Source organism: Erinaceus europaeus, chromosome 3 (assembly GCF_950295315.1).
Source record: "Erinaceus europaeus chromosome 3, mEriEur2.1, whole genome shotgun sequence".
In the NCBI taxonomy this organism is placed as follows: domain Eukaryota; kingdom Metazoa; phylum Chordata; class Mammalia; order Eulipotyphla; family Erinaceidae; genus Erinaceus; species Erinaceus europaeus.
In genome coordinates, this window is record NC_080164.1 from 87,495,031 (window position 1) to 87,517,405 (window position 22,375).

General features: G+C 44.3%; 3 protein-coding genes across 7 annotated transcripts in view; 2 read left to right on the forward strand and 1 right to left on the reverse strand.

Annotated features, from left to right (window-relative positions):
• The window catches only part of MTIF2 (mitochondrial translational initiation factor 2), a 45,606-nt gene extending 35,614 nt beyond the window's left edge, over positions 1-9,992 (forward strand). For all 5 annotated transcript variants that reach the window (XM_060187637.1, XM_060187636.1, XM_060187634.1 and 2 more), the window contains 6 exons: positions 206-410; positions 2,601-2,850; positions 4,553-4,693; positions 6,365-6,529; positions 8,594-8,734; positions 9,321-9,992. In XM_060187637.1, the coding sequence (XP_060043620.1) occupies positions 206-410; positions 2,601-2,850; positions 4,553-4,693; positions 6,365-6,529; positions 8,594-8,734; positions 9,321-9,493 (1,075 nt within the window). In that variant the 3' untranslated portion in view covers positions 9,494-9,992. The remainder of the gene's footprint in view (positions 1-205; positions 411-2,600; positions 2,851-4,552; positions 4,694-6,364; positions 6,530-8,593; positions 8,735-9,320) is intronic.
• Positions 9,993-10,880: 888 nt separating this feature from the next.
• Positions 10,881-13,292, reverse strand: RPS27A (ribosomal protein S27a). Its single transcript, XM_007532155.3, has 6 exons — positions 13,146-13,292; positions 12,979-13,043; positions 12,550-12,604; positions 12,255-12,340; positions 11,730-11,861; positions 10,881-11,061 (listed from the first exon to the last, which is right to left on the reverse strand). Exons 2-6 carry the CDS (start codon positions 13,024-13,026, stop codon positions 10,912-10,914), a joined length of 471 nt encoding a protein of 156 aa, XP_007532217.1. The 5' UTR covers positions 13,027-13,043; positions 13,146-13,292; the 3' UTR covers positions 10,881-10,911.
• A 299-nt stretch (positions 13,293-13,591) lies between these two features.
• Positions 13,592-22,375, forward strand: part of CLHC1 (clathrin heavy chain linker domain containing 1) — a 60,406-nt gene continuing 51,622 nt past the window's right edge. The window contains exon 1 of the mRNA XM_060187632.1: positions 13,592-13,712. The gene's annotated coding sequence lies outside the window, so the exon portion shown is untranslated. The remainder of the gene's footprint in view (positions 13,713-22,375) is intronic.

The following is a 22,375-nucleotide window of genomic DNA, read 5'->3' on the forward strand; positions in this document are numbered from 1 at the left end:
AGCCTGGGTCACATGAATGACTAAACATCATACACCCAAGGGAGCTATTTTGCCAATCCCAGAATAAATGTTTTTTAAAGCTTCATAATATTCCGCTCTGTGTCTAAAGTGTATATTTAAACCTCATAAGGATATCTTTGTAGGCTTGACTTAAGACAATGATTATGACTCATGATTATGACAACATTTTTTTTATTATTATTAGGCCTATTACAACAGCGATAATTCAAAGAGGAACTTTGAGGAAAGGTTCAATTCTGGTTGCTGGAAAGAGTTGGGCAAAAGTACGACTGATGTTTGATGAAAATGGGAAAACAATCAGTGAGGCCGGCCCTAGCATGCCAGTGGGAATCATAGGCTGGCGAGATCTCCCTTCTGCAGGAGATGAAATTCTTGAAGTAGAATCTGAGGTATAGCAAACTTAATTCCTACATATTTGATAAAGCATGATAATCTACAATATCAGTCTACAATATCACACCAAAAGTTAACACATTAAATATTAACAAATAATTCTGGACTACAAGGGCTTCTTGGGGGGCAATGGTCCCATTTTTAATTTGGCTGTAGCATTTTCTTAAACTGAGATAAAGGGGCCTGAAAACTGTCTCACCTGCTAAACAGGTGTTCTCATGGCTTGGAACATACTCACAACTTGGATTCAGTCCCTACCCAGCACCATATGGGAGTGCCACTGCACCAGAGGAAGCTCCAGTGCTGTTTCTCTCACTATACCTGAAACTAAAAGTGAAAGTGATCCCAGTCAAGGGGGGGAAATAAAATTAAATCACAATTTTAAAACAAAAGTGAAAATGGTTAACTTAGCAGTGATACAATCATATGTGCAGGAGCCCCTAGCACTACAAAAATAAAAAAAAATAGAGATAAAAATGTTGTTCATGGGAGTCGAGTGGTAGCGCAGCAGGTTAAGCACACGTGGCGCAAAGCGCAAGGACTAGAGTAAGGACCGGGGTTTGAGCCCCTGGCTCCCCACCTGCAGGGGAGTCATTTTACAGGCAGTGAAGCAGGTCTGCAGGTGTCTCTTTCTCTCCCCCTCTGTCTTCCCCTCCTCTCTCCATTTTTCTCTGTCCTATCCAACAACAACAATAATAACTACAACCATAAAACAACAAGAGCAACAAAAAGGAAATTAGGAAGTAAATTAAAAAAAAAAAAAATGTTGTTCAAGGCAATGGCGCACCCAGTAGAGTGTACCAAGACCCAGGCTCAATCCTCAGGTCCCCCACCCCCCACTCCACCCCACCCCACCCCCCCCCCCCCGCAGGGTGAAACTTCAGGAGTGAGCAGCGGACCTGTGCTGCAGGCATTTCCCCCTTTCTCCTCAGATTCTCACTGTTTCTATCAAAAGAAAGGAAAGAGTATGTTTTTAAAAATAATTTTACTTATAATATGGCACCAATTCCTTACACATGTGAGTCCCACTCCTCCCTAACATTTTCACTTTTTAAAGATCTCATTTTATTTATTAGATACAGAAAGAAATTGAGAGGGGAGAAGCAGAAAGAAAAGGGAAAGAGACAAAGACACCTGCAGCCCTGCTTCACCACTCATGAATCTTTCTCCCTGCAGGTGGGGACCTGGGGCTTGAACCTGGGTCCTTGCTCACTGTAATGTGTGTGCTTAACCAGGTTAGCCACCACCTAGGCCCCCCTGACTTTTTCTTTTTTTTTTTAATATTTATTTGTTTCCTTTTGTTGCCCTGGTTATTTTATTGTTGTAGTTATTATTGTTGTTGAATAGAACAGACAGAAATGGAGAGAGGAGGGGAAGACAGAGGGGGAGAGAAAGATAGACACCTGCAGACCTGCTTCACTGTCTATAGGTAAGGAGCCGGGGGCTCAAACCGGAATCCTTAACGCCATGCCAGTCCTTGTGCTTTGCGCCATGTCCACTGAACCCACAGCGCTACTAACTGACTCATTTTTTAAACTTCAGATGGGGGATTGGGAGTGAGGAAGAGAACACAGTATTATCCCACCATTCTTGGGGCTTCCCTCAGTGCTCCTACATGGTGCAGGGGTCAAGCCTATGGACTGTGAACAGTAAAGAGTGTGCTGGACTAGGTGAGCTACTTCCCAGCCCCAAAGAGAAAAAATGTAAAATAATTCAGTTATACACAGAAAAAAAAAATTCCCAAATCAAGTTTCTTCGAGCTTCTAAAATTAAGCATTTTATACATAATTAAGGAACTTCCACAGTGAAGAAAAAACAAAGCTCTTGGGAGTCAGGTGGTAGCCCAGCGGGTTAAGCACACATGGCACAAAGACCAGCGAAAGGATCCTGGTTCGAGCCCCCGGCTCCCCACCTGCAGGGGAGTCGCTTCACAGGTGGTGAAGGAGGTCTGCAGGTGTCTGTCTTTCTCTCCCCCTCTCTGTCTTCCCCTCCTCTCTCCATTTCTCTCTGTCCTATCTGACAACTATGACATCAATAACAACAACAATAATAACTACAACAATAAAAAAATAAGGGCAACAAAAGGGAAAATAAATAATTAGAAAAGAAAAAAACAAAGCTCTTAATTCAACAGACATCAGATTCTAACTAGCTAAATAGTACCCTGTCTTTTCCTCCACATAAAGTCTAGAGCACGAGAAATTGTTGAATGGCGGAAATATGAACAAGGGCAGGAGAGAAGCAAAGAGGATCTGAAAATCATAGAAGAAAAGCGAAAGGAGCACCAGGAGGCATATCAGAAAGACCGTGAGAAGCTTAGCAATCTGTCCTGGAAGCAGAGGGCGCTTGTAAAGCACAGAGAATGGAAAAAGCAGCAGCTCCTACAGCCAGAAGGAAAAGGAGGAGAGTCAAACGTACTACCTGTAATTATTAAAGGTGACTTTTTTTTTAACATTTATTTATTTATAAGATTGAGAAGGGGGAGACAGACTGTAGCACAGCGGGTTAAGCGCAGGTGGCGCAAAGTGCAAGTACCAGTGTAAGGATCCCACTTCGAGCCCCCGGCTCCCCACCTGCAGTGGGTTCGCTTCACAGATGGTGAAGCAGGTCTGCAGGTGTCTCTCTTTCTCTCCCCCCTCTGTCTTCCCCTCTCTCCATTTCTCTCTGTCCTATCCAACAACGATGACATCAATAACAACAATAATAACTACAACAATAAAAAAAAAAGGGCAACAAAAGGGAATAAATAAATATTTCTAAAAATTACCTCTCTTAAAAAAAAGAGTGGTCTGGGAGGTGGCGCAATGGATAAAGCATCGGACTCTCAAGTATGAGGTCCTGAGTTTAATCCCCGGCAACACATATACTAGAGTGATGTCTGGTTCTTTCTCTCTCTCCTCCTATCTTTCTCATTAATAAATAAATAAAATCTTTTTAAAAAAATTGAGAAGGAAAGGGAAAGAGAACCAGAGCATCACTCTGACATATGTACCTGAAGTGAGGGAAAGTGGGGAGGGGAATGGACCTCATGCCTGAGAGTCCAATGCTTTATCCACTATGCCACCTGAGGTGACCTGTTAAAGATTTTACTCTATAGGGGGTCAGACAGTAGCTCAGCAGGTTAAGTGCACATGGCATAAAGCACAAGGACCAGCTCAAGGATCTGGGTTCAAGCCCCCAACCCCCTACCTACAGGGGGTCACCTCACAGGCAGTGCAACAGGTCTGCAGGTGGTTGTCTTCTCTCCCCCTCTGTCTTCTCCTCCTCTCTTGGTTTCTCTCTATCCTATTCAACAACAACAGCAATGGCAACAATAACAACAAGGGCAATAAAATGGGAAAATGGAGCAGTGGATTCGTGGTGCAAGCACTGAGCCCCAGCGATAAACTTGGAGGCAAAAAAAAAAACTAAAAAATAAAAAAGGTTTTACTCTATAATGTGATTTTGTAATATATATGTTTCTTCACTCTCACATTTAACTTGGGCTATTAAAGCCAAAAATTGGTGTCACTACTTTGGAACCTTTTTGTTGCTAGTTATGTTGCAGTCACTAAGACTTTTAAGTGAGAGCAATATTGCTAAACCAGATGCCCCACCACAGGCAGTGAAGCAGGGCTGCGGATGTCTCTCTGTCTCCTTCCTTCTCTGTCTTGCCCTTTCCTCTCGATTTCTCTCTGTCCTATGAAATAAAATAAAATTTCTTTTAAAAAACTAATAATACTGGGAGTCAGGCGGTAGCACAGCAGGTTAAGCACAGGTGGCGCAAAGCACAAGGACCGGCATAAGGATCCCGGTTCAAGCCCCTGTCTCCCCACCTGTAGGGGAGTCACTTCACAAGTGGTGAAGCAGGTCTGCAGGTGTCTATCTTTCTCTCCCCCTCTGTCTTCCCCTCCTCTCTCCATTTCTCTCTGTCCTATCCAACAACGACAACAATAATAACTACAACAATAAAACAAGGGCAACAAAAGGGAATAAATTAAATTAAATTAAATTTTTTAAAAAACTAATAATACTAAACCAAATAAAAGTGAATTTAGTGATGTGTCTTTCCCATTATAGCTTTAAATACATCGTCATGTTTGCATCTGTTAACACTTGGCTCTTTACATCAGTCATTTTGAATGTTTGCTGCCTCTAGGTGATGTGGACGGTTCTGTTGAGGCCATTCTGGATATTATGGACACCTACGATGCGTCACATGAGTGCGAACTAGAATTAGTGCATTTTGGTGTGGGTGATATTAGTGAAAATGATGTGAGCCTTGCTGAAACCTTCCATGGTAAGGATTCCATGTCCTGTTTGTTTAGCTCTTGTCCCCTAAAACACACCATGAGCCATTTGCCTCCATGGTTTGTTGCTTGAGCACCACCTGTCACTTACCCAGGTCCTGCCTCCCTTCTTGTACAAGGCAGTGAACTCTCATGATTGCAGTCATAACACTGCTCCTTGACTACAAGCTCCGACATTGTTTCTTTTTTTTTTATTTTAAATATTTATTCCTTTTTGTTGACCTTGTTGTTTTATTGTTGTAGTTATTTATGTCATAGTTGTCAGATAGGACAGAGAGAAATGGAGAGAGGAAGGGAAGACAGACACTTTTACCGCCTGTGAAGCAACTCCTCTGAAGGTGGGGAGCCAGGGGCTCGAACCGGGATCCTTAACGCCAGTCCTTGCGCTTTGCGCCAAGTGCGCTTAACCCACTGCACTGCCGCCCGACTCCCTCTGGCATTGTTTCTTTTTTTTTAATATTTATTTTATTTATTCCCTTTTGTTGCCCTTGCTGTTTTTTTTTATTGTTGTAGTTATTGTTGTTGTTCTTGGATAGGACAGAGAGAAATGGAGAGAGGAGGGGAAGACAGAGAGAGAGGGGGAGAGAAAGATAGACACCTGCAGACCTGCTTCACCGCCCGTGAAGCGACTCCCCTGCAGGTGGGGAGCCGGGGGCTCGAACCGGGATCCTTAGCCGGTCCCTGCGCTTTGCGCCACGTGCGCTTAACCCACTGCGCCACCGCCTGACCCCTTCTGGCATTGTTTCTTAAGATAACTTTATTGGCCCTTCACTTCCCTCCCAATTCTCAGCTCAGCCCAGTGATTCTCCTTACGTTCTTTTTGGTATTCTCAGGGCCTTCCTTGTATGTGCACCTTTCACTGCTCCTAAGCAACTTTTTCAAAGAAAGGGAAAAGATACCACAGCACCAGAACTTCCCCCAGGATTGTTGTACTCCATGTGCGTGGTGAATCAGGGATCAAACCTGGACCTTATGTACATGGCAAGTGAGTTGTCTCACTGGGCCTATTTTATTTTTGATTAAAAGGACATTTTCTATATTTTGATGCTTTTTTTAGCACCCTTTTTTAAAATGTTTATTTATTTATTCTCTTTTATTGCCCTTGTTTTTTATTGTTGTAGTCAATTGTCAGATAGGACAGAGAGAAATGGAGAGAGGAAGGGAAGACAGAGAGGGGAAGAGAAAGATAAGACACCTGCAGACCTGCTTCACCACCTGTGAAGCGACTCCCCTGCAGGTGGGGAGCCGGGGGCTGGAACCGAGATCCTTATGCCAGTCCTTGCGCTTTGCGCCATGTGCGCTTAACCCACTGTACTACCACCCGACTTCATGAGGGTTATTGCTGCCACTGTGTCTGTACTACTGCAGCATTCCTTGTGGCCATTTTATTTCATTGTTATGTAATTATTACTACCAGAGTTATCACTGGGGTTCATTCTGAGAAAGAAAGAGATAGTAAAAGAGGGAGACACCCTATGGCACTGGAGCTTCCTCCTTTGCCATATATGCACATGGCAAGGCATGCACCCTGCCTGGTGGGCTTTTTCTCCAACTTAATGCTATTTTTCTCCACCTTAGTGCTGTTTAGACCTGAATTTCTGCTTGAAAAAGAAACTGTTAAATATTTGTGCTGCCTTCCTGACTGAATTCCTGCTTTCCAGGTCTTATATATGGCTTCAATGTGAATGTAGGCAAAGTTATCCAGCAGTCAGCTACAAAAAGAGGAGTGAAAATTAAACTGCACAAGATCATTTACCGTCTTGTGGAAGACTTGCAAGAGGAAATAAGCAGCAAATTGCCGTGCTCTGTGGACGAATACCCAATAGGTGACTTCACAATGAATGTTACTCCAATACGTACAATATTCTAAAAACGATGTCTTATAGAGAAGACCTTAGTGTAACTTCCTATCTATGTCTCGTTTGGTTTTACCAGAGCTCTATGGCGGTGCTGGGAATTGAACCTAGGAGCTCAGAACCTCAGGTTGTTTGCATATCCACTATGCTCTTTCCCTAGCCTACTTAATATGTCTTCTAAACACCTGCCCTCTGAAATAAATTGTGCTTAGGCCAAGACTTCAAAGGTATAAAACAGTAAGAATTTGCCTTCAAGTTTAGACACAGTGAATTGCAATGCAGATTTGAATGGGGTAGAAGGCATAGAGTTTACTAGTCTTGTGGTTTTTTGAGCCATGGATTTTCATCTTTTATACATTCCGGATGTGTTAAATATGATTGTTCAGAGATTTGTATGTTCCTGTGCTAATTTAGAAAACTGCAAAGCTTTTTGTGTTTTCTAGGGCTAAGCAGCTAGTCAAGTAACAAAGTAAAACTTAATACGTTATGTGTGATGCCACTGTATTACTGGAATGTTTTTCTTTTTTTTTAATAATTTTTTTAAATATTTATTTCCTTTTGTTGCCCTTGTTGTTTTATTGTTGTAGTTATTGCTGTTATTGATGTTGTTGCTGGATAGGACAGAGAGAAGTGAAGAGGAGGGAAAGACAGAGAGGGGGGAGAGAAAGATAGACACCTGCAGACCTGCCTCACCACCTGTGAAGCGACTCCCCTGCATGTGAGGAGCTGGGGCTCGAACTGGTATCCTTATGCCGGTCCTTGTAGCTTTGCGTGGCGTGTGCTTAACCCACTGCGCTACCGCCCGACTCCCTGGAATGTTTTTCTTACTGCAGGTTAACTGCTATGGTTTTTTGTTTGTTTGTTTGTTTTTTAGGGGGATGGTGGCAGGGAGAGAGCACACACACTTCTCCCAGTGTGGTGGGGGCCAGACTCAAACCTAGGTCATGTGTCCAAGTGAGCTTTCTCATCAGTGGCCTGTAATTTAATTTCTAGTTCAGTGAAAAAAATTGAGTCATAGAATTAGTATTATATTTTGTGCTAGTTCATATTTTTTTTTACTTTTGTAGAGGTGATTTTAATAGATCAAGTAGCAACAGATGATTAACCCAGAACATATTTTGTTGGAATAATTCAAAACTATATTTTCATGGAGAGAGGAATCATACCAATCTTATCAACTGTCAACCCTATCTGTTGCTATTCAGTCCAAAAAAGAGTTATATTTCTCTGTTAATTCTTTTAAATTTTGTTTTTATCAAAAACACTTTACAGCTCTGCTGAACCTAAGACCTTGGAGCAGAGCCTCAGGCATGAAAGTCTTTTGCATAACCATTATGCTATTTCATATATATATATATGTTCATATTTATTTATTTTATGAGAAGAGACAAGACAGCACTGATTTTGCAAACATGGTGCTGCAAATCAGACCCAGGAATTCTCGTATGTAGATCCTGAACCCTATCCAATTAGCTACCTCCTTCCTAAGGCCACACATTTTTTCCCTTTTCAAGAAGAGAGTACATGTATATTTTGTAATTGTTTTGTTTTCTAAGCATACCCAGGGATTTTCTTTTTTTTTAATTTATTTTCCCTTTTGCCCTTTTTTTTTTATTGTTGTTGTAGTTATTATTGTTGTTATTGATGTCGTTGTTGGATAGGACAGAGAAATGGAGAGAGGGGAAGACAGAGAGGGGGAGAGAAAGATAGACACCTGCAGACCTGCTTCGCCATCTGTGAAGCGATTCCCCTGCAGGTGGGGAGCCGGGGGGTTGAACCAGGATCCTTACGCCGGTCCTTATGCTTTACACCACGTGTGCTTATCCTGCTGTGCTACTGCCCGACTCCCACCCAGGGATTTTCATCTGTTTTGATTCCTAACATTTGTCAGGAAAATAGTTGCGGAGTAAAGGAAAACCAGGACTTACAAGTTTGTAATTTTCTCATACTTTTCATTTATGCTCTGCACTTTTAGGAATACTGTCTCCAGTTTTTCCACTTCTCATTATTCTTCATGTTCTCTTCTTCCTAAAGGTGAGGCCTCTGTTCTAGCTACCTTCTCTGTAACTGAAGGAAAGAAAAAACTTCCTGTGGCTGGCTGCAGAGTCCAAAAGGGACAACTAGAAAAACAAAAGAAATTTAAATTACTTCGTAATGGACATGTTATTTGGAAGGGTAAGCAGAATTAACTTAGTACATCTATTCACCAAAGCCTAATCATTCTGAAATGTTATGTCACTTGCATTCACTTAGATTATAACTGGCTTTCTTTCGTGTTATTTTTCTTAACCAGAGCACTATTCAGCTCTGGCTTATGGTGGTGTGGGGGATTGAACCTGGGACTTTGGAGCCTCAGGCATGAGAGTCTGTTTGCATAACCATTATGCTATCTACCCTCCACCCTCCTTCCTTGTGTTAACGGCATCTCCAATTGTAAAATTTTAGTGTGGTTTTTCTTTGAACAAGGGCCCCAAGAGACTTTACTGTCAAGAGAAGCCATTGCCATCGTACCTCCTACTTTGGCGAGTTGAAACCTGGGCTGCATGCATAGTAATGCCAGTGCCCTCCCCATCTCTCTATAGCCCAGTGGTCCCTAATTACCTGTCCACCTCTTGCCTAGTGTTGCATCAATGCTTAGTTACTTCCATTCTTTAGATTGTAGTTTCTGCCTTAAGTCTTCCTATTAAATAGTTCCACCAACATAACACGACAGACTGGAAAGTTTCTAATGAGTATTTAAATTACCAATTTCTTTTTTAAGGTTCACTAACCTCACTGAAACACCATAAAGATGATGTTGCAGTCATCAGAACTGGAATGGATTGTGGTCTCAGTTTGGATGAAGAAAACATAGAATTCAAAATAGGAGATGAAATTATTTGTTATGAAGAGAAGAAAGTTGTAACCAAAACTTCTTGGAATCCAGGATTTTAAAGTAGCAAATGACTAATATTTTGCTTTATTGCAAAGCAACTGGTTTTACTTTATTAAGATTTAATAATTCACTTTTTTAAAAAAAAAAAGCTACTCTACTAAGTGCTTTTAATTTCAAGCAACTACAGAAATGACAAACCTTAAGTCTGTCTCCAGCAAGAAATCCAAGCTTAAGAAAAACAAAAGGGTATGCTATCACTGAATGAGAATTTCAAGTCTAATAAACCTATTTGAAGAGTGGTATTAGAACATCTGTTCTCCTGACTAGACCTTAGAATAAATATTTAAAGATGGGGTGGACATTAATGCTCAGAGGATCAATCAAGAGGACTTAATTATTAACGTCTATGTACCCAATGAGAGATCATCTAAATCAAACATTTACGGAAAGCTACAGCAATGTATTAACAGCAACACAGTAATAGGGGATTTTAACACCCCACTCTCAACTTTACTCGAGACAGAAAATTAATAAAGGAGCTAAATGAATAAACTAGAACCATTTGACATTTTCAGTCATTCATCCCATGAAACTGGAATACACATTCTGTTATGGTATCAAGTGGTTTATGTATTCTCTATCATATCCTAAGCAAGACCCACCAGAAAGTTCTAAATCTAGGGGGCTAGTTTCACCCCTTGCAATCAAGGCAATGTATTTTCAATATATTTAGTGAAATTAAGTGGCATACTTAATTTCATACATAGCATACTACTAGGACCACTTGGGATACTTTTTCAAGTCCTACAACCCCAAAAGCACGTGCTGAATTAAAGACCAAGAAATAATTCTGGTGATGTATTTTCCTTCTTACCAGAGCACTGATCAGCTCTAGCTTATGGTGGTACATGGGACTGAACCTAGGATTTAAGCCTCAGGTATGAGTCTGTTTGCATAAACATTATGCTATCTACCCCTACACAATGGAGTTTCAAAGGAAGTTGTAATTGATGTGATAATTAGAACCATTAAGGACATAGTGGGGGTTGTATTGTTAAATGGGAATCTGGGGAATGTTATGCATGTACAAACTATTGTATTTACTGTTGAATGTAAAACATTAATTCCCCAATAAAGAAAGAAATTATTAAAAAAAAAAAAAGGATGAGGGGGATAGCATAATGGTCAATGTGAACATCTTCAGTCCCCTGTTAGAGCTGTGTAATACTCTAGTACAGGACCACAGGGTGCCACTTGGTTGAGCACATGTTTACAATGTACAAGGACCCAGGTTTGAGTCTGAGGTCCACACCTGCAGGGGGAAAAGTTTCATAAGTTCTTTAAGTAGCATTGCAGCTGTCTCTCTCCCTATTACCTTTTTCCCTTTCTGGATGTCTCTTAAAAAAAAATTCTGTAATCAGTAAAATAAAAGCCAACACTCAAAAATCAGCACATGGCCTTTTATTAACTCATACAATTACTTGTCTTCAGGTTTGTTGAAACAGTAAGTCAGACAACATTTGCCACAATAATGTCTGTCAAAGTGGCTGGCCATAAAAACTCCAGCACCGCACTCATCTGAAGGGCATTCCCGACGAAGGCGGCTGATTTTGCCATTCTCATCCACCTAAAAAAAAAAAAAGCAAGCCTTCTGTTAGATAAACATGTTCTTAAGTCTAACTTAAGTGACTTACATGTTAACCAACAGTTAACAGTTTTAAGAAGGTTTCAATGTAAGCAAACTACAGCAGAAGGTCTCAGTGTAAGCAAACTACTTTGCTCATAGAAGTCCATCCTTATACATGGCCAACAGGCAGGGTTATGACCTTCAATTATCAAAAACTTAGTTGGGGACAAGCAAGGTTAAATGAATCTTACTAACACCCAGTCTACTACCAAGCATGAGAGGAGAAAAGCTTGACTTTCAGTGGTGCTCAAATGTATATGCACATTGTGTTTGGGAAATGAGTAAAACTGGAACTGCAAGGAAGGTGGAGCAGTGGTCAAAGCAGCTAAGTGATGCTGTTTGTTAGTAGATGGAACTTTAAAAAATCCTCATACGGAACTTGAGAGGCCAGAAAAATCAAGTACAAGGAGTTAAATTATGTTGTGGCATGAGAACTTGACGTGGGCTATCATGTTAACTTACTAAGACCAAAAAAAATCCTCCTTGCAAGACTAACAGAGTCAACAGTTCAACCACTTCACAGCAAAGAGTTGGCAAGCTCCTAGATCAAGTTTCCAAATAAACCATATGCATTTACTGCATATCCCAGCCCAAACAAGCTAGCTCACCTTGTAGTATTTCAGGACTGCCAGTTTAACCTTCTTCCTCTTATGCTTATTTTTCTTCGGAGTGGTGTAAGACTTCTTCTTCCTTTTCTTAGCACCACCACGAAGTCTCAAAACAAGATGAAGTGTGGACTCCTATAAAGTAAACCAGGTTAAACAAAAATCGCATTAATGCTGGTACTCCATTAGAGAATGGACGGCCAGCAGCAGTTGGGCCAATTGGGGGGATGAACTTGTAGAGCAAGTGGCTGTGTTTCCCTGTTCCGGCTCCAGCACCTGAATGGTTATTCTGCCTCCTCCCTCATGTGAAACTCCCACAAGTAATAAAATTAAGATTAATCTTTTAAGGGGGAAGCACCTTCTAAGTGGAGTTGCCTTAGAGGAATACCAAAGTCAAGTATGGGTAGAGATCCGACTCCCAAATACGAGGTGATGAGCACAATCCACAGATTATAGATGCCAGTGTAGCAGCCACCCAGGGCCATCCTCTCCCCACTTTCGTACTCACTAATATTTTTCCAAACAAACCTTTTGGATGTTGTAGTCCGACAGAGTACGCCCATCTTCCAGCTGCTTGCCAGCAAAAATCAGACGTTGCTGGTCAGGAGGAATGCCTGGTGGGAAACGAAATCCTCGTGAGCCTCACGCACACACAGGATGGGATCTGAGGCCTGGAGTCGGGCAGGCGGTGCCCTGAAAGCCTCCAGTACAAGCCGGGCGTGTGCGGCCTTCGGTCGACATGCAGCCACTTCCCCCCACCCCGTGTGTTTAACACTGGCAGCGGGTGTAGCCCCGCGAGGAAGGCGGGGGAACAGTCACTTACCTTCTTTATCCTGGATCTTGGCTTTCACATTCTCTATAGTATCTGAGGGCTCGACCTGCGGGATTTAGGGTGCAGACACGCAAGTTAACACAGTCCCGGTGGGCACGGGAGGATAGTCAGCATGATGGTGATGCGAAGACCCTGAGGGTCCAAAGGCCCCCAAGCACCACCACAAACTAGAGGTGAGCAGTGCTCTGGTAAATAAAACAAAGTTGGAGAAAACAGTCGCGGAATCGGGGCTCAGCGCGCGCAGATGGGGCACCCGGAGCCGGGCGGGGACCCGGCCACACGTGCTTCCGCCCGGGAGTCGGTCCGTGCTCGCCCCCTCCCCTCGGGGCTTGGCCCCCCATCCCGGGCGGTGCCCGCCCTCGAGCCCCTCCGCACACCCGCCCAGGCCTCGGCCTCCCCACGCGCCGCGCCGCGCCGCACCTCGAGCGTGATGGTCTTCCCAGTGAGGGTCTTCACGAAAATCTGCATCTTGGCGGCGGCTCCACCTGAGACGCAGAAAAGAGAGAAGACACGGGTTAGCGCCGCGACCGCGAAAGCGAGGCGCACGGGCCCGCCGGCAGGAGCGCAGCCCCCAAGCACACACTCACCGCAGATGGCGGCTCGGAAAGGAAGAGGCTCGGCGCCGGTGCACGGGGTGTCCCGGGGACCTCCGCCCAAGGCCCCGCCTCTTAGGCGGCTACACAAACGCCAGACTGGCCTCGCAGCGCTTACTCCGCCCCCTGCCCGCGCAGCGCGTGGTTTACAAGTCTTTCTCTCTCTCTCTCCAGCTGGGCCTTTTCCCTCGCCTTAACCCTGAGAACGCTCCCGAAGTAGTAGATTGAAACAACAACTGAAGACTTTTAAGCAGGCGCTCCACATGCCGGCGACGTGGCTAAAGTGGGTCTTTAAAAGAGGGTTGTGGCTAAGAGGGGACTCTTTTGGGGGGGAAATGGAGGAAGTGGCGGTGTCTTCTGGGAGTTGTAGTTCCCCCACTGCTTCCTTTTACTTAAAACTACTTGTCCCAAGATGCAGTTCCGCAAGCACGGGCTCCGTGGTTACTGTCGTCAACTTTGTAGCCTGCAGTTGGGGGGGGGGGGCGGCGAGGACAGAAGTGGGGAGCGGGACAGGGCTTCAGGGACGAGAAGGCTTTGAAATTGCTGAAGGTGAAAGGACAGGTGAGGGAAGGACGGGTGCTTAGAGGCGGCGAGGGAGGGTGATGCAGCAGCCAGCTCCACCCCACACCCAAGGGCGCTCCGGGCACCCAGGGAAACCGGCTTCCGGACCCCGCGCCCCTTCCGCCCTCTGCCCGGCTTCTCCCGGCCTCGGGAGCACTCGGGGGCTGCAGTGTCCCCCCCCCCCCCTTTATGTGAAGCTGTTTGATGTGTTGGATTTTTTTTTTTAATTTTTTTTACCAGAGCACTATTCAGCTGTGGCTGATGGTGCTGCAGGGGATTGAACCTGGAGCTTCGGAGCCTCCGGCAGGAGAGACTCTTTACATAATCATACGCTGTCTCCACCCTCTCCTTGGCCCCCAAATTAGATTTATTAATTTTGAGGCCTCAGATCCGAATACTGTGGAGGCGCTGGAAATGGATCACCAGCTAAAGAGTTTTTATTTTCTTGACTCTTGTGGTCGGCACTAGGGTTTCACCACTCCAGAAGGGTTTTTATTGCCGTGGTTTTTGATTTTTTTTTCCCCCCAGGTAGACACCAACCAGGGGTCAGGAGGTGGCACACCTGGTTAAGTGCACACACTACAGTGCACAAAGATCCAGGGTTCAAGCCCATGGTCCCCACCTGCAGGAGGGAAGCCTCCCCAGTGGTGAAGCAGGCCTGCAGGTGTCTGTCTCCCTCTCCCCCTTCAAAATCTTTCTGTCTCTCTCCAATACTATATATGTGAAAGACACCAACCACAGTACAGGAATTTCCCTCAGCGTGGTAAGGGGCCTAGCTTGAGCCTGGATTGTGCTCATGACAAAGCAAACATACTGTCCCAGTGAGCTATCTTGCAGGCCCTTCGAGGTGTTTTGTTTTGTTTTAGTGGAGGCATATGGGAAATAACTGCAGACTGAATTGTTTGCTTGCTAAGATTTATTTATGGGGAGGGGACTAGCATAATGATCTTGTAAAGAGCCTCATGCCTGGTCAGTCCCCTGCACTACCAAATGCCAAAGCTGAGCAGTGCCCTGGTTTAAATAAATAAATAAATAAATAAAAAGATTTCTTTATGATGTGGAGAGAAACCAGAACCAGAGCAGCATGCTGACACATCTGATACAGGGGATCAAACTCAGCACCTCCTGCTTCCAAGTCCACCCTTCTGGCCACAGTACCATCTCCCAGCTGTGAGAATGGTTCTTGTAGAATTTCCAATTTGGGGCCTTGGGAGTGTTGGTGAAAGTCCTAAGGGGAAATTTCTGTATTAAGTCTTGGTGGAGTAAGACGATTAGAAGACAGTTACACCCTTCACCTGGCTTTTGTCCCTGTACAAACATGGAATCTTTTCTAATGTACCCACCTAGTATCTGTTCTAATTTCTACAACCGTTCCTCTGTAGCCCACCCCCCAAATGAATGTATGTGTTATTTGTAAGGGATAGCACCCAGGACCTCAGCATGCAAAGCATGTGCTCTGCCACTGAGTTATACCCCCAGCCAACCTCCCCTTAATTTTATCCTGGAGAAACTTAGTATCTAGGGACTCTGAGATAGTTGAGCCTGGGAAATATACTTCTTATCATACCTGAGACCAGGGGTTCAGACCTCAGAACTACATAGGAACGCCATGAGTGGCACTGGGATAGTTCCATGGATGATGGAGTGGTCCTCTATTTACTTTTTTAAAGATTTTATTTTTAAAGAATGATAGGAGAGAGAGAAAGAACCAGACATCACCTGGTACATGTGCTGCTGGGGGTTGAACTCAGGACCTCACATTTGAGAGTCCAGTGCTTTATCCACTGTGCCACCTTCTGGACCCCTACTTTTTAAAAATATTTATTAATTTATTCCCTTTTGTTGCCCTTGTTTTATTACTGTAGTTATTAATTGTTGTTATTGATGTCATTGTTGGATAGGACAGAGAAAAATGGAGAGAGGAGGGGGAGAAAAAGATAGACACTTGCAGACCTGCTACATTGCCTGTGAAGCGACCCCCCCCCCGCAGGTGGGGAGCCAGGGGCTCGAGCCAGGACCCTTATGCCAGTCCTTGCACTTCGCGCCACCTGTGCTTAACCCACTGCACTACCACTCAACTCCCACTCCTCTACTTTTTATTGCCATCAGGATTAGTTGTAGTTTGTTGCAGACATGACACATCTTCTGCTCCCAGTAGCCACTTTTTCCCCCTTTCTTTGCATTTTCTTTGATAGGACAGAAAAAAATTGAAAGGGGGAGGTAGAGATAGAGCAAGAAAAAAATAGACCCCCACAGACCTGTTTCACCACTCAGAGTATCCCATAGGTGAGAAGTTGGGGCTCAAATCCAGGTCCTTGTGCATTAACCAGGTCCACCACTGCCTGCCCCCACACCACCACTCCTCTGTTTGCTTTAACTAGAGAAAGAAAGACTGAAAGACAATAGCACTGAGACTTCCTTCAGTGGAGTGGGGCCCAGGCTCAAACCTGGGTCTATGTGCAAAGCAGTACACTCTCCATGTGAACTGTCTCACTGACCCCTCTTACTCTCTTACCCTATACAAAGTCCTTGGTTCATTCCTGGGATACACATTCCTGTGCACACACACTAGTATCTATCTAATTCCTAACCTGTCTCCAGAGTGTAGTGTTGTGTTTTGTTTGACCAGAGCACTGCTCAGGTCTGCCCTAAGTTCATGTAGGGGAAAGAACCTGTGACATCAGAGGCTCAGGCATGAGTCTTGCACATAATCATTATGCTATCCCACACACACACCTGATTTTCTGCTTTTTTAATTCACCCCTTTTTTTTTGCCTCCAGGATTATTGCTGGGGCTCAGTGCCTGCATCATGAATCCGCTGCTCCTGAAGGCCATCCCCCCCCCCCTTTTGTTGCTCTTTTTGTAACCTTGTTGTGGTTAATTAAAAGAAAAGAAACGGGCCGGGTGGTGGCACATCTGATTGAGCGCACATGTCACAAAGCTCAAGGACCCAGGTTCAAGCCCCTGGTCCCCACCTGAAAGGGGAAAGCTTTGCGAGTGGTGAAGCAGGGTTGTAGGTGTCTTTCTGTCTCTTTCCCTCTCTGTCTCCCCCTTGTTGGATAGGACAGAGAGAAATCAAGAGAGAAGGGGAGGGCACTATTGTTTTCCCTGGTTTTCGGATGGGAAAGTTAAAGCAAAGGGTGGTAAACTGACTTGCTGCTACATCACCACCAGGTTCCAGATGCTACCTTGATGCCAACTGGATTTCCCAGGGCAGACAGCTCCACCGATGTGTCCTGGAGCCCTGCTTCCACAGATCCCCGCCCCAGGGAAAGAGAGAGACAAGCTGGGAGTATGGATCGACCTGTCAACACCCATCCATGTTCAGCAGGGAAGCAATTACAGAAGCCAGATCTTCCACCTTCTGAACCCCGTAATGTCCCTGGCCCCATGCTCCCAGAAGGTTAAAGAATAGGAAAGCTATCAGGGAAGGGATGGGCGATGGAGTTTTAATGGCGGGAATTGTGTGGAATTATACCTCTCTTATCTTACGGTATTGTCAGTGTTTCAATTTTATAAATAAAAACTTAAAAACAATAAATAAACAAATAAATAAATAAAAGAGAGAAAGGGAGAGAAAGAGACACTGCAGACCTGCTTCACCACCTGTGAAGCAACTCTCGTGCAGGTGGGGAGGCAGGGGCTCGAACCAGGATCCTTACGCAGGTCCTTGCGCTTTGCGCCACGTGCACTTAACCTGCTGCACTACCGCCTGGCCCCCCACCCCCTCTTTTTTTTAATATTCAAATCACAGTATTGGGAGAAATGATGATTTATAAGACAGTGGTCAAATAGTTTATTGTCCCCATGAGAGGTATCTGCACACCACACCCACCACCAATGGAAGGCTTCCTCCACCATCTTACTCTAGCACCCCTGTGCCCTCCCATCAACCCCCCACCTCCCAATTTATTTGTTTCTTTTCTTTTTTTTATTATCTTTATTTATTGAATAGAGACAGTCAGAAATCGAGAGGATAGGGGAGACAGAGAGGGAAAGAGACAGAAAGACACCTGCAACCCTACTTCATCACTTGCAAAAAGCTTTCCCCTTGCAAGTGGGGACCAGGGGCTCGAACCTGGGTCCCTGTACATTGCGACATGTGCACTTAACCAGGTGTGCCACTACCCGGCCCCTGTTTCTTTTCAATTAATTTATTTATAAAATGGAAACACTGACGAGACCATAGGATAGGAGGGGTACAACTCCACACAATTCTCACCACCAGAGCTCCGTATCCCAGCCCCTCCCCTGATAGCTTTCCTCTTCTTTATCCCTCTGGGAGTATGAACCCAAGGTCATTGTGGGATGCAGAAGGTGGAAGGTCTGGCTTCTGCAGTTGCTTTCCTGCTGAACATGGGCTCTTTCCCTAGTGGAGCAGGGCTCTGGGGAAGCAGGGCTCCAGGACGCATTGGTGGGGTCATCTGTCCAGGGAATTCTGGTTGGTATCATGGTAGCATCTGGAACCTCGTGGCTGAAAAGGAGTTCACATATAAATCCATACAAATTGTTGACTAATCATAAACTTAAAGGCTGGAATATTGCAGATGAAGATTTGGGGTCTCCGTTTTGGAAATAGCTAGTAGGTATATTCCAGAGGGCCCATGACTTTATTAGTTTTTGCCTGAGCCTGACATCTGATATGCAGGTGCACCCAGGTTATTGTCTGGGGAGATGATGATGATGTCATGGCTAGAAAAAGGGCTAGAAAGCTGGATCAGGGAAGAGAGTAGCTCCCAAATATGGGAAAGGTATATAAATATTGTTGACTGTAAGCCCTGTCGATTTGATCTGGGGCCCATATTCTACATCCCTGTAGGTCTGAACTCGCATTCTGTGGTCATGAGTAGGAACATTCCGCATTAATTTCATTAATAACATTCGCATTAATTTCAGGACCCATCTTCCTCAGGCGGTAGATAGAGTATGTTATTCAGCCCCTTTGGAGGATGGAACATTCTCTACCATTGTTGATCCACATTGAGGGCAGAGACCTATGGGGACCTCCAAAGGGGTATTTGTTTCTTTTTATGAAAGACTACAGATCACCACTCAACTAGTTTACAGTGGTATCAGTGATTGAATTTGGGGCATTAGTCATGCAAATCCTGTGATCTAATACATGGAGCTATCTCTCCAGCACCTACTATTGTCTCCAAGATGTCCTAGAAAATAAAAATTAAAAAAAAATTTTAAAAAAGGGAGTCGGGTGGTAGCACAGCAGGTTAAGCACAGGTGGTGCAAAGCGCAAGGACCGGCATAAGGATCCCAGTTTGAGCCCCTGGCTCCCCACCTGCAGGGGAGTCGTTTCACAAGCGGTGAAGCAGGTCTGTAGGTGTCTTATCTTTCTCTCCCCCTCTCTGTCTTCCCCTCCTCTCTCCATTTCTCTCTGTCCTATCCAACAATGACATCAATCATAACTACAACAATAAAACAACAAGGGCGACAAAAGGAAATAAATAAACATTTTTTAAAAAGAGGGGCTCGGTCAGTAGGACCAGTGGAAGAATCCCAGTTCGATCCCCTGGCTCTCCACCTGCAGGGGAGTCACTTCACAGGCGGTAAAGCAGGTCTGCAGGTGTCTGTCTTTCTCTCCCCCTCTTTGTCTTCCCCTCCTCTCTCCATTTCTCTCTGTCCTATCCAACAATGAACGACATCAACAACAATAATAACCATAATAATGCTACAACAACAAGGGCAGCAAAGTGGGGGAAATGGCCTCCAGGAGCAGTGGATTCATGGTTCAGGCACTGAGCCCCAGCGATAACCCTGGAGGCTAAATAAATAAAGAAAGAAAGAACTATGATGTTGTTCTGCTTCACCTTTAGGGTAAGATCTAAATGCCATCCTGTCATTCAGCCTGTGCCACCATTACTTTTTTCATTTTTTAAATTTTTTCATTTGTAATTAACAGTAGGTTACAATATTGTAGGATCAGTGTGTCATCCCCCACCACCAATGTTCCATACCCCCACCCTCCCACCTCCCAAATATATATAACCACCAGAGTTCGCACAAAGTCTTAGAAACAGTTTGCTTGGTTCTGTTTGTTTTTTCAATTTCAAGTGTATTAGATCTCAGGAGGCCACATATGAGTGAAGCCATTTGTAGGTTGTCTTTTATCTCTACTTATTTCGCTTAGCATAACCACCTCTAAATCCATCCATTTTTTTGTCTCAAAGAACACAGTATCATCTTTTGATTGTAGAGTACTGGTCCATGGAATATATGTCCCATAACTTTTTTTTTTTTTTTTGGCCACCAGATTTATCACTTAGGCTCAGTCCTAGCACTATGAATTCATTTCTCCCAGCAGCCACTTTTTTCTTTTTATTTTACTACATAGGACAGAGAGAAATTGAGAAGGGATTGGGGAAACAGAGAGGAAGAGAGAAAAAAAAAAGTCTGCAAATCTAGCAGGGATTGATAGCATAATGGTTATGCAAAGAGACTCTCACACCTGAGTCTCCGAAGTCCCAGGTTGAATCCTTTGCACTACCATAAGTCAGAACTGATCAGTGCTCTGATAAAAAAAGAAGACATCTGCAAGCTTCTTCACTGCTTGTGAAGCTTCCCCTCTGCATGTGGGGAGTGGGGGTTTAAACCCAGGTCAGGTTAATATGTGTGCTCAGTTCAATGTGCCGTAACTTCTTCAGCCAGCAGCCAGCCCATCTGTGGAACATTTAGGCTGCTTCCACTCTGCTGTGCCTCCTTTTAAGTCTAATTCAAAAGCCATTACTTTGACACTTTAATACTTTTTTTATTGGGAGTCAGGTGATAGTGCAGCGGGTTAAGCACAGGTGGTCCACAGTTGGGGACCAGGGGCTTGAACCTGGGTCCTTTCGCACTGTAACATAGTAACATGTATAACTGTAACATAACGAGGAGTGCCACCACCTGGCCCAACACTTTAAGAATATTGAGCTAATTGAGGTGCCTGACTTTGACCCTCTCATGCTCTGCCTTTTTTTTTTTAACCAGAGCACTGCTCAGCTCTTGATGGAACCCGGAATTTGGAGCCACCCAATTTGCATAACCATTAAGCTATCTCTACTCCTGCCCCTGACTGGGACATTCTTCATCTCATATTCTGCCAACTAGTTTCTACCTTCTCAACAAAACTTGAAAGAGTTGTCTATACTTACTGTCTCCAGTGTTTCTTTCCCATTGGTTGAATAACTTTCCTATCACTAGTCACTTCCAAGTTGCTTATTTCATCTTATTTCATACTTTGACATAGTCACTCTCTTGAAACACTTTTTTGTCTCTCTTTGTTTAAGATTTATTTACTTATTTACCAGAGAGAAAGAAAAGGACCAGGGAGTGGTGCACCTGGTTAAGGTTCAAAGCCTCCAGTCCCCACCTGCAGAGGAAAAGCTTTACAAGTGAAGCAAAGCTGCAGGTGTCTGTCTCCCTCTCTATCTCCTCTTCAACTCTCAATTTCTCTCTGTCTCTATCCAATAATAAATAGATAAAGAGGGTCGGGCAGTGGCGCAGTGGGTTAAGCGCATGTGGCACAAAGCACAGGGACCGGCGTAAAGATCCCGGCTCCCCACCTGCAGAGGAGTCGCTTCACAGGCGGTGAAGCAGGTCTGCAGGTGTCTATCTTTCTCTCCCCCTCTGTCTTCCCCTCCTCTCTCCATTTCTCTCTGTCCTATCCAACAGCGAACAACATCAACAATGGCAATAATAATAACCACAACGAGGCTACAACGACAAAGGCAACAAAAAGGGGGAAAAATGGCCTCCAGGAGCAGTGGATTCATGGTGCAGGCACCGAGCCCAGCAATAACCCTGGAGGGAAATAAATAAATAAATAAATAAATAGATAAAATTTAAAGAGAGAGTAAAGAGAAAACCAGAGCATTGCAGTGCAATGCAGGGGGTTGGACTCAGGACTTTGTGCCTGAGAATCCAACTCTACCCACTAACCACTCCGCCACATTTTCTTATCTGACTCCCAGAATACTGCTGTCACTTCTAACACCAAGGAACACTTTTATAGGCTAGCTCTAACTGCTTCCTTTTAACTACCAGGCAACTAAACTTTGGAGATGTAATTCTTGGACCTCTTTGTTTGCACTTCGTAAGTTAGTAAGAGTTTAGTTATTAATGAGAGAGCACGGGAGAAAGAGAATCAGAACATCATATGTAACCCCAGGGGCTAAACTCAGGATACGTGCTTTTAAGCCTGACACTAGCCTCTGCACCACCTCCTGTACTACTCAGGCCATAACGTTTATTTATTTATTTGTTTGTTTGTTTGTTTAATGTTTTATTATCTTTATATATGCATTGGATAGAGACAGCCAAAAATCAAGTGGGAAGGCAGAGATAGAGGGGGAAAGAGACAGACACCTGCCATCCTGCTTCACCACTTGTGAAAGCTCCCCCTGCAGTGGGAACCAGGGGCTTGAGCCTGGGTCCTTGCACACTGTAATGTGTGGGCTCAACCAGGTACTTTTAAATACCCAGTTAAGTGCAGATAACTCAACACCAACTACACAGAATATAGCTCCCTGTGCAATGTCTCCAATAGGCAAGCCCTAAACTCCTGGTCTCATCAGATTGCTCCTCCCCTTTTGATAAATGGCAGTTCCCATCTTTGCAGTCATTTTGATAAAAATTATGAATGGTTCAGATGTGACCCCTCCCCCCTTCT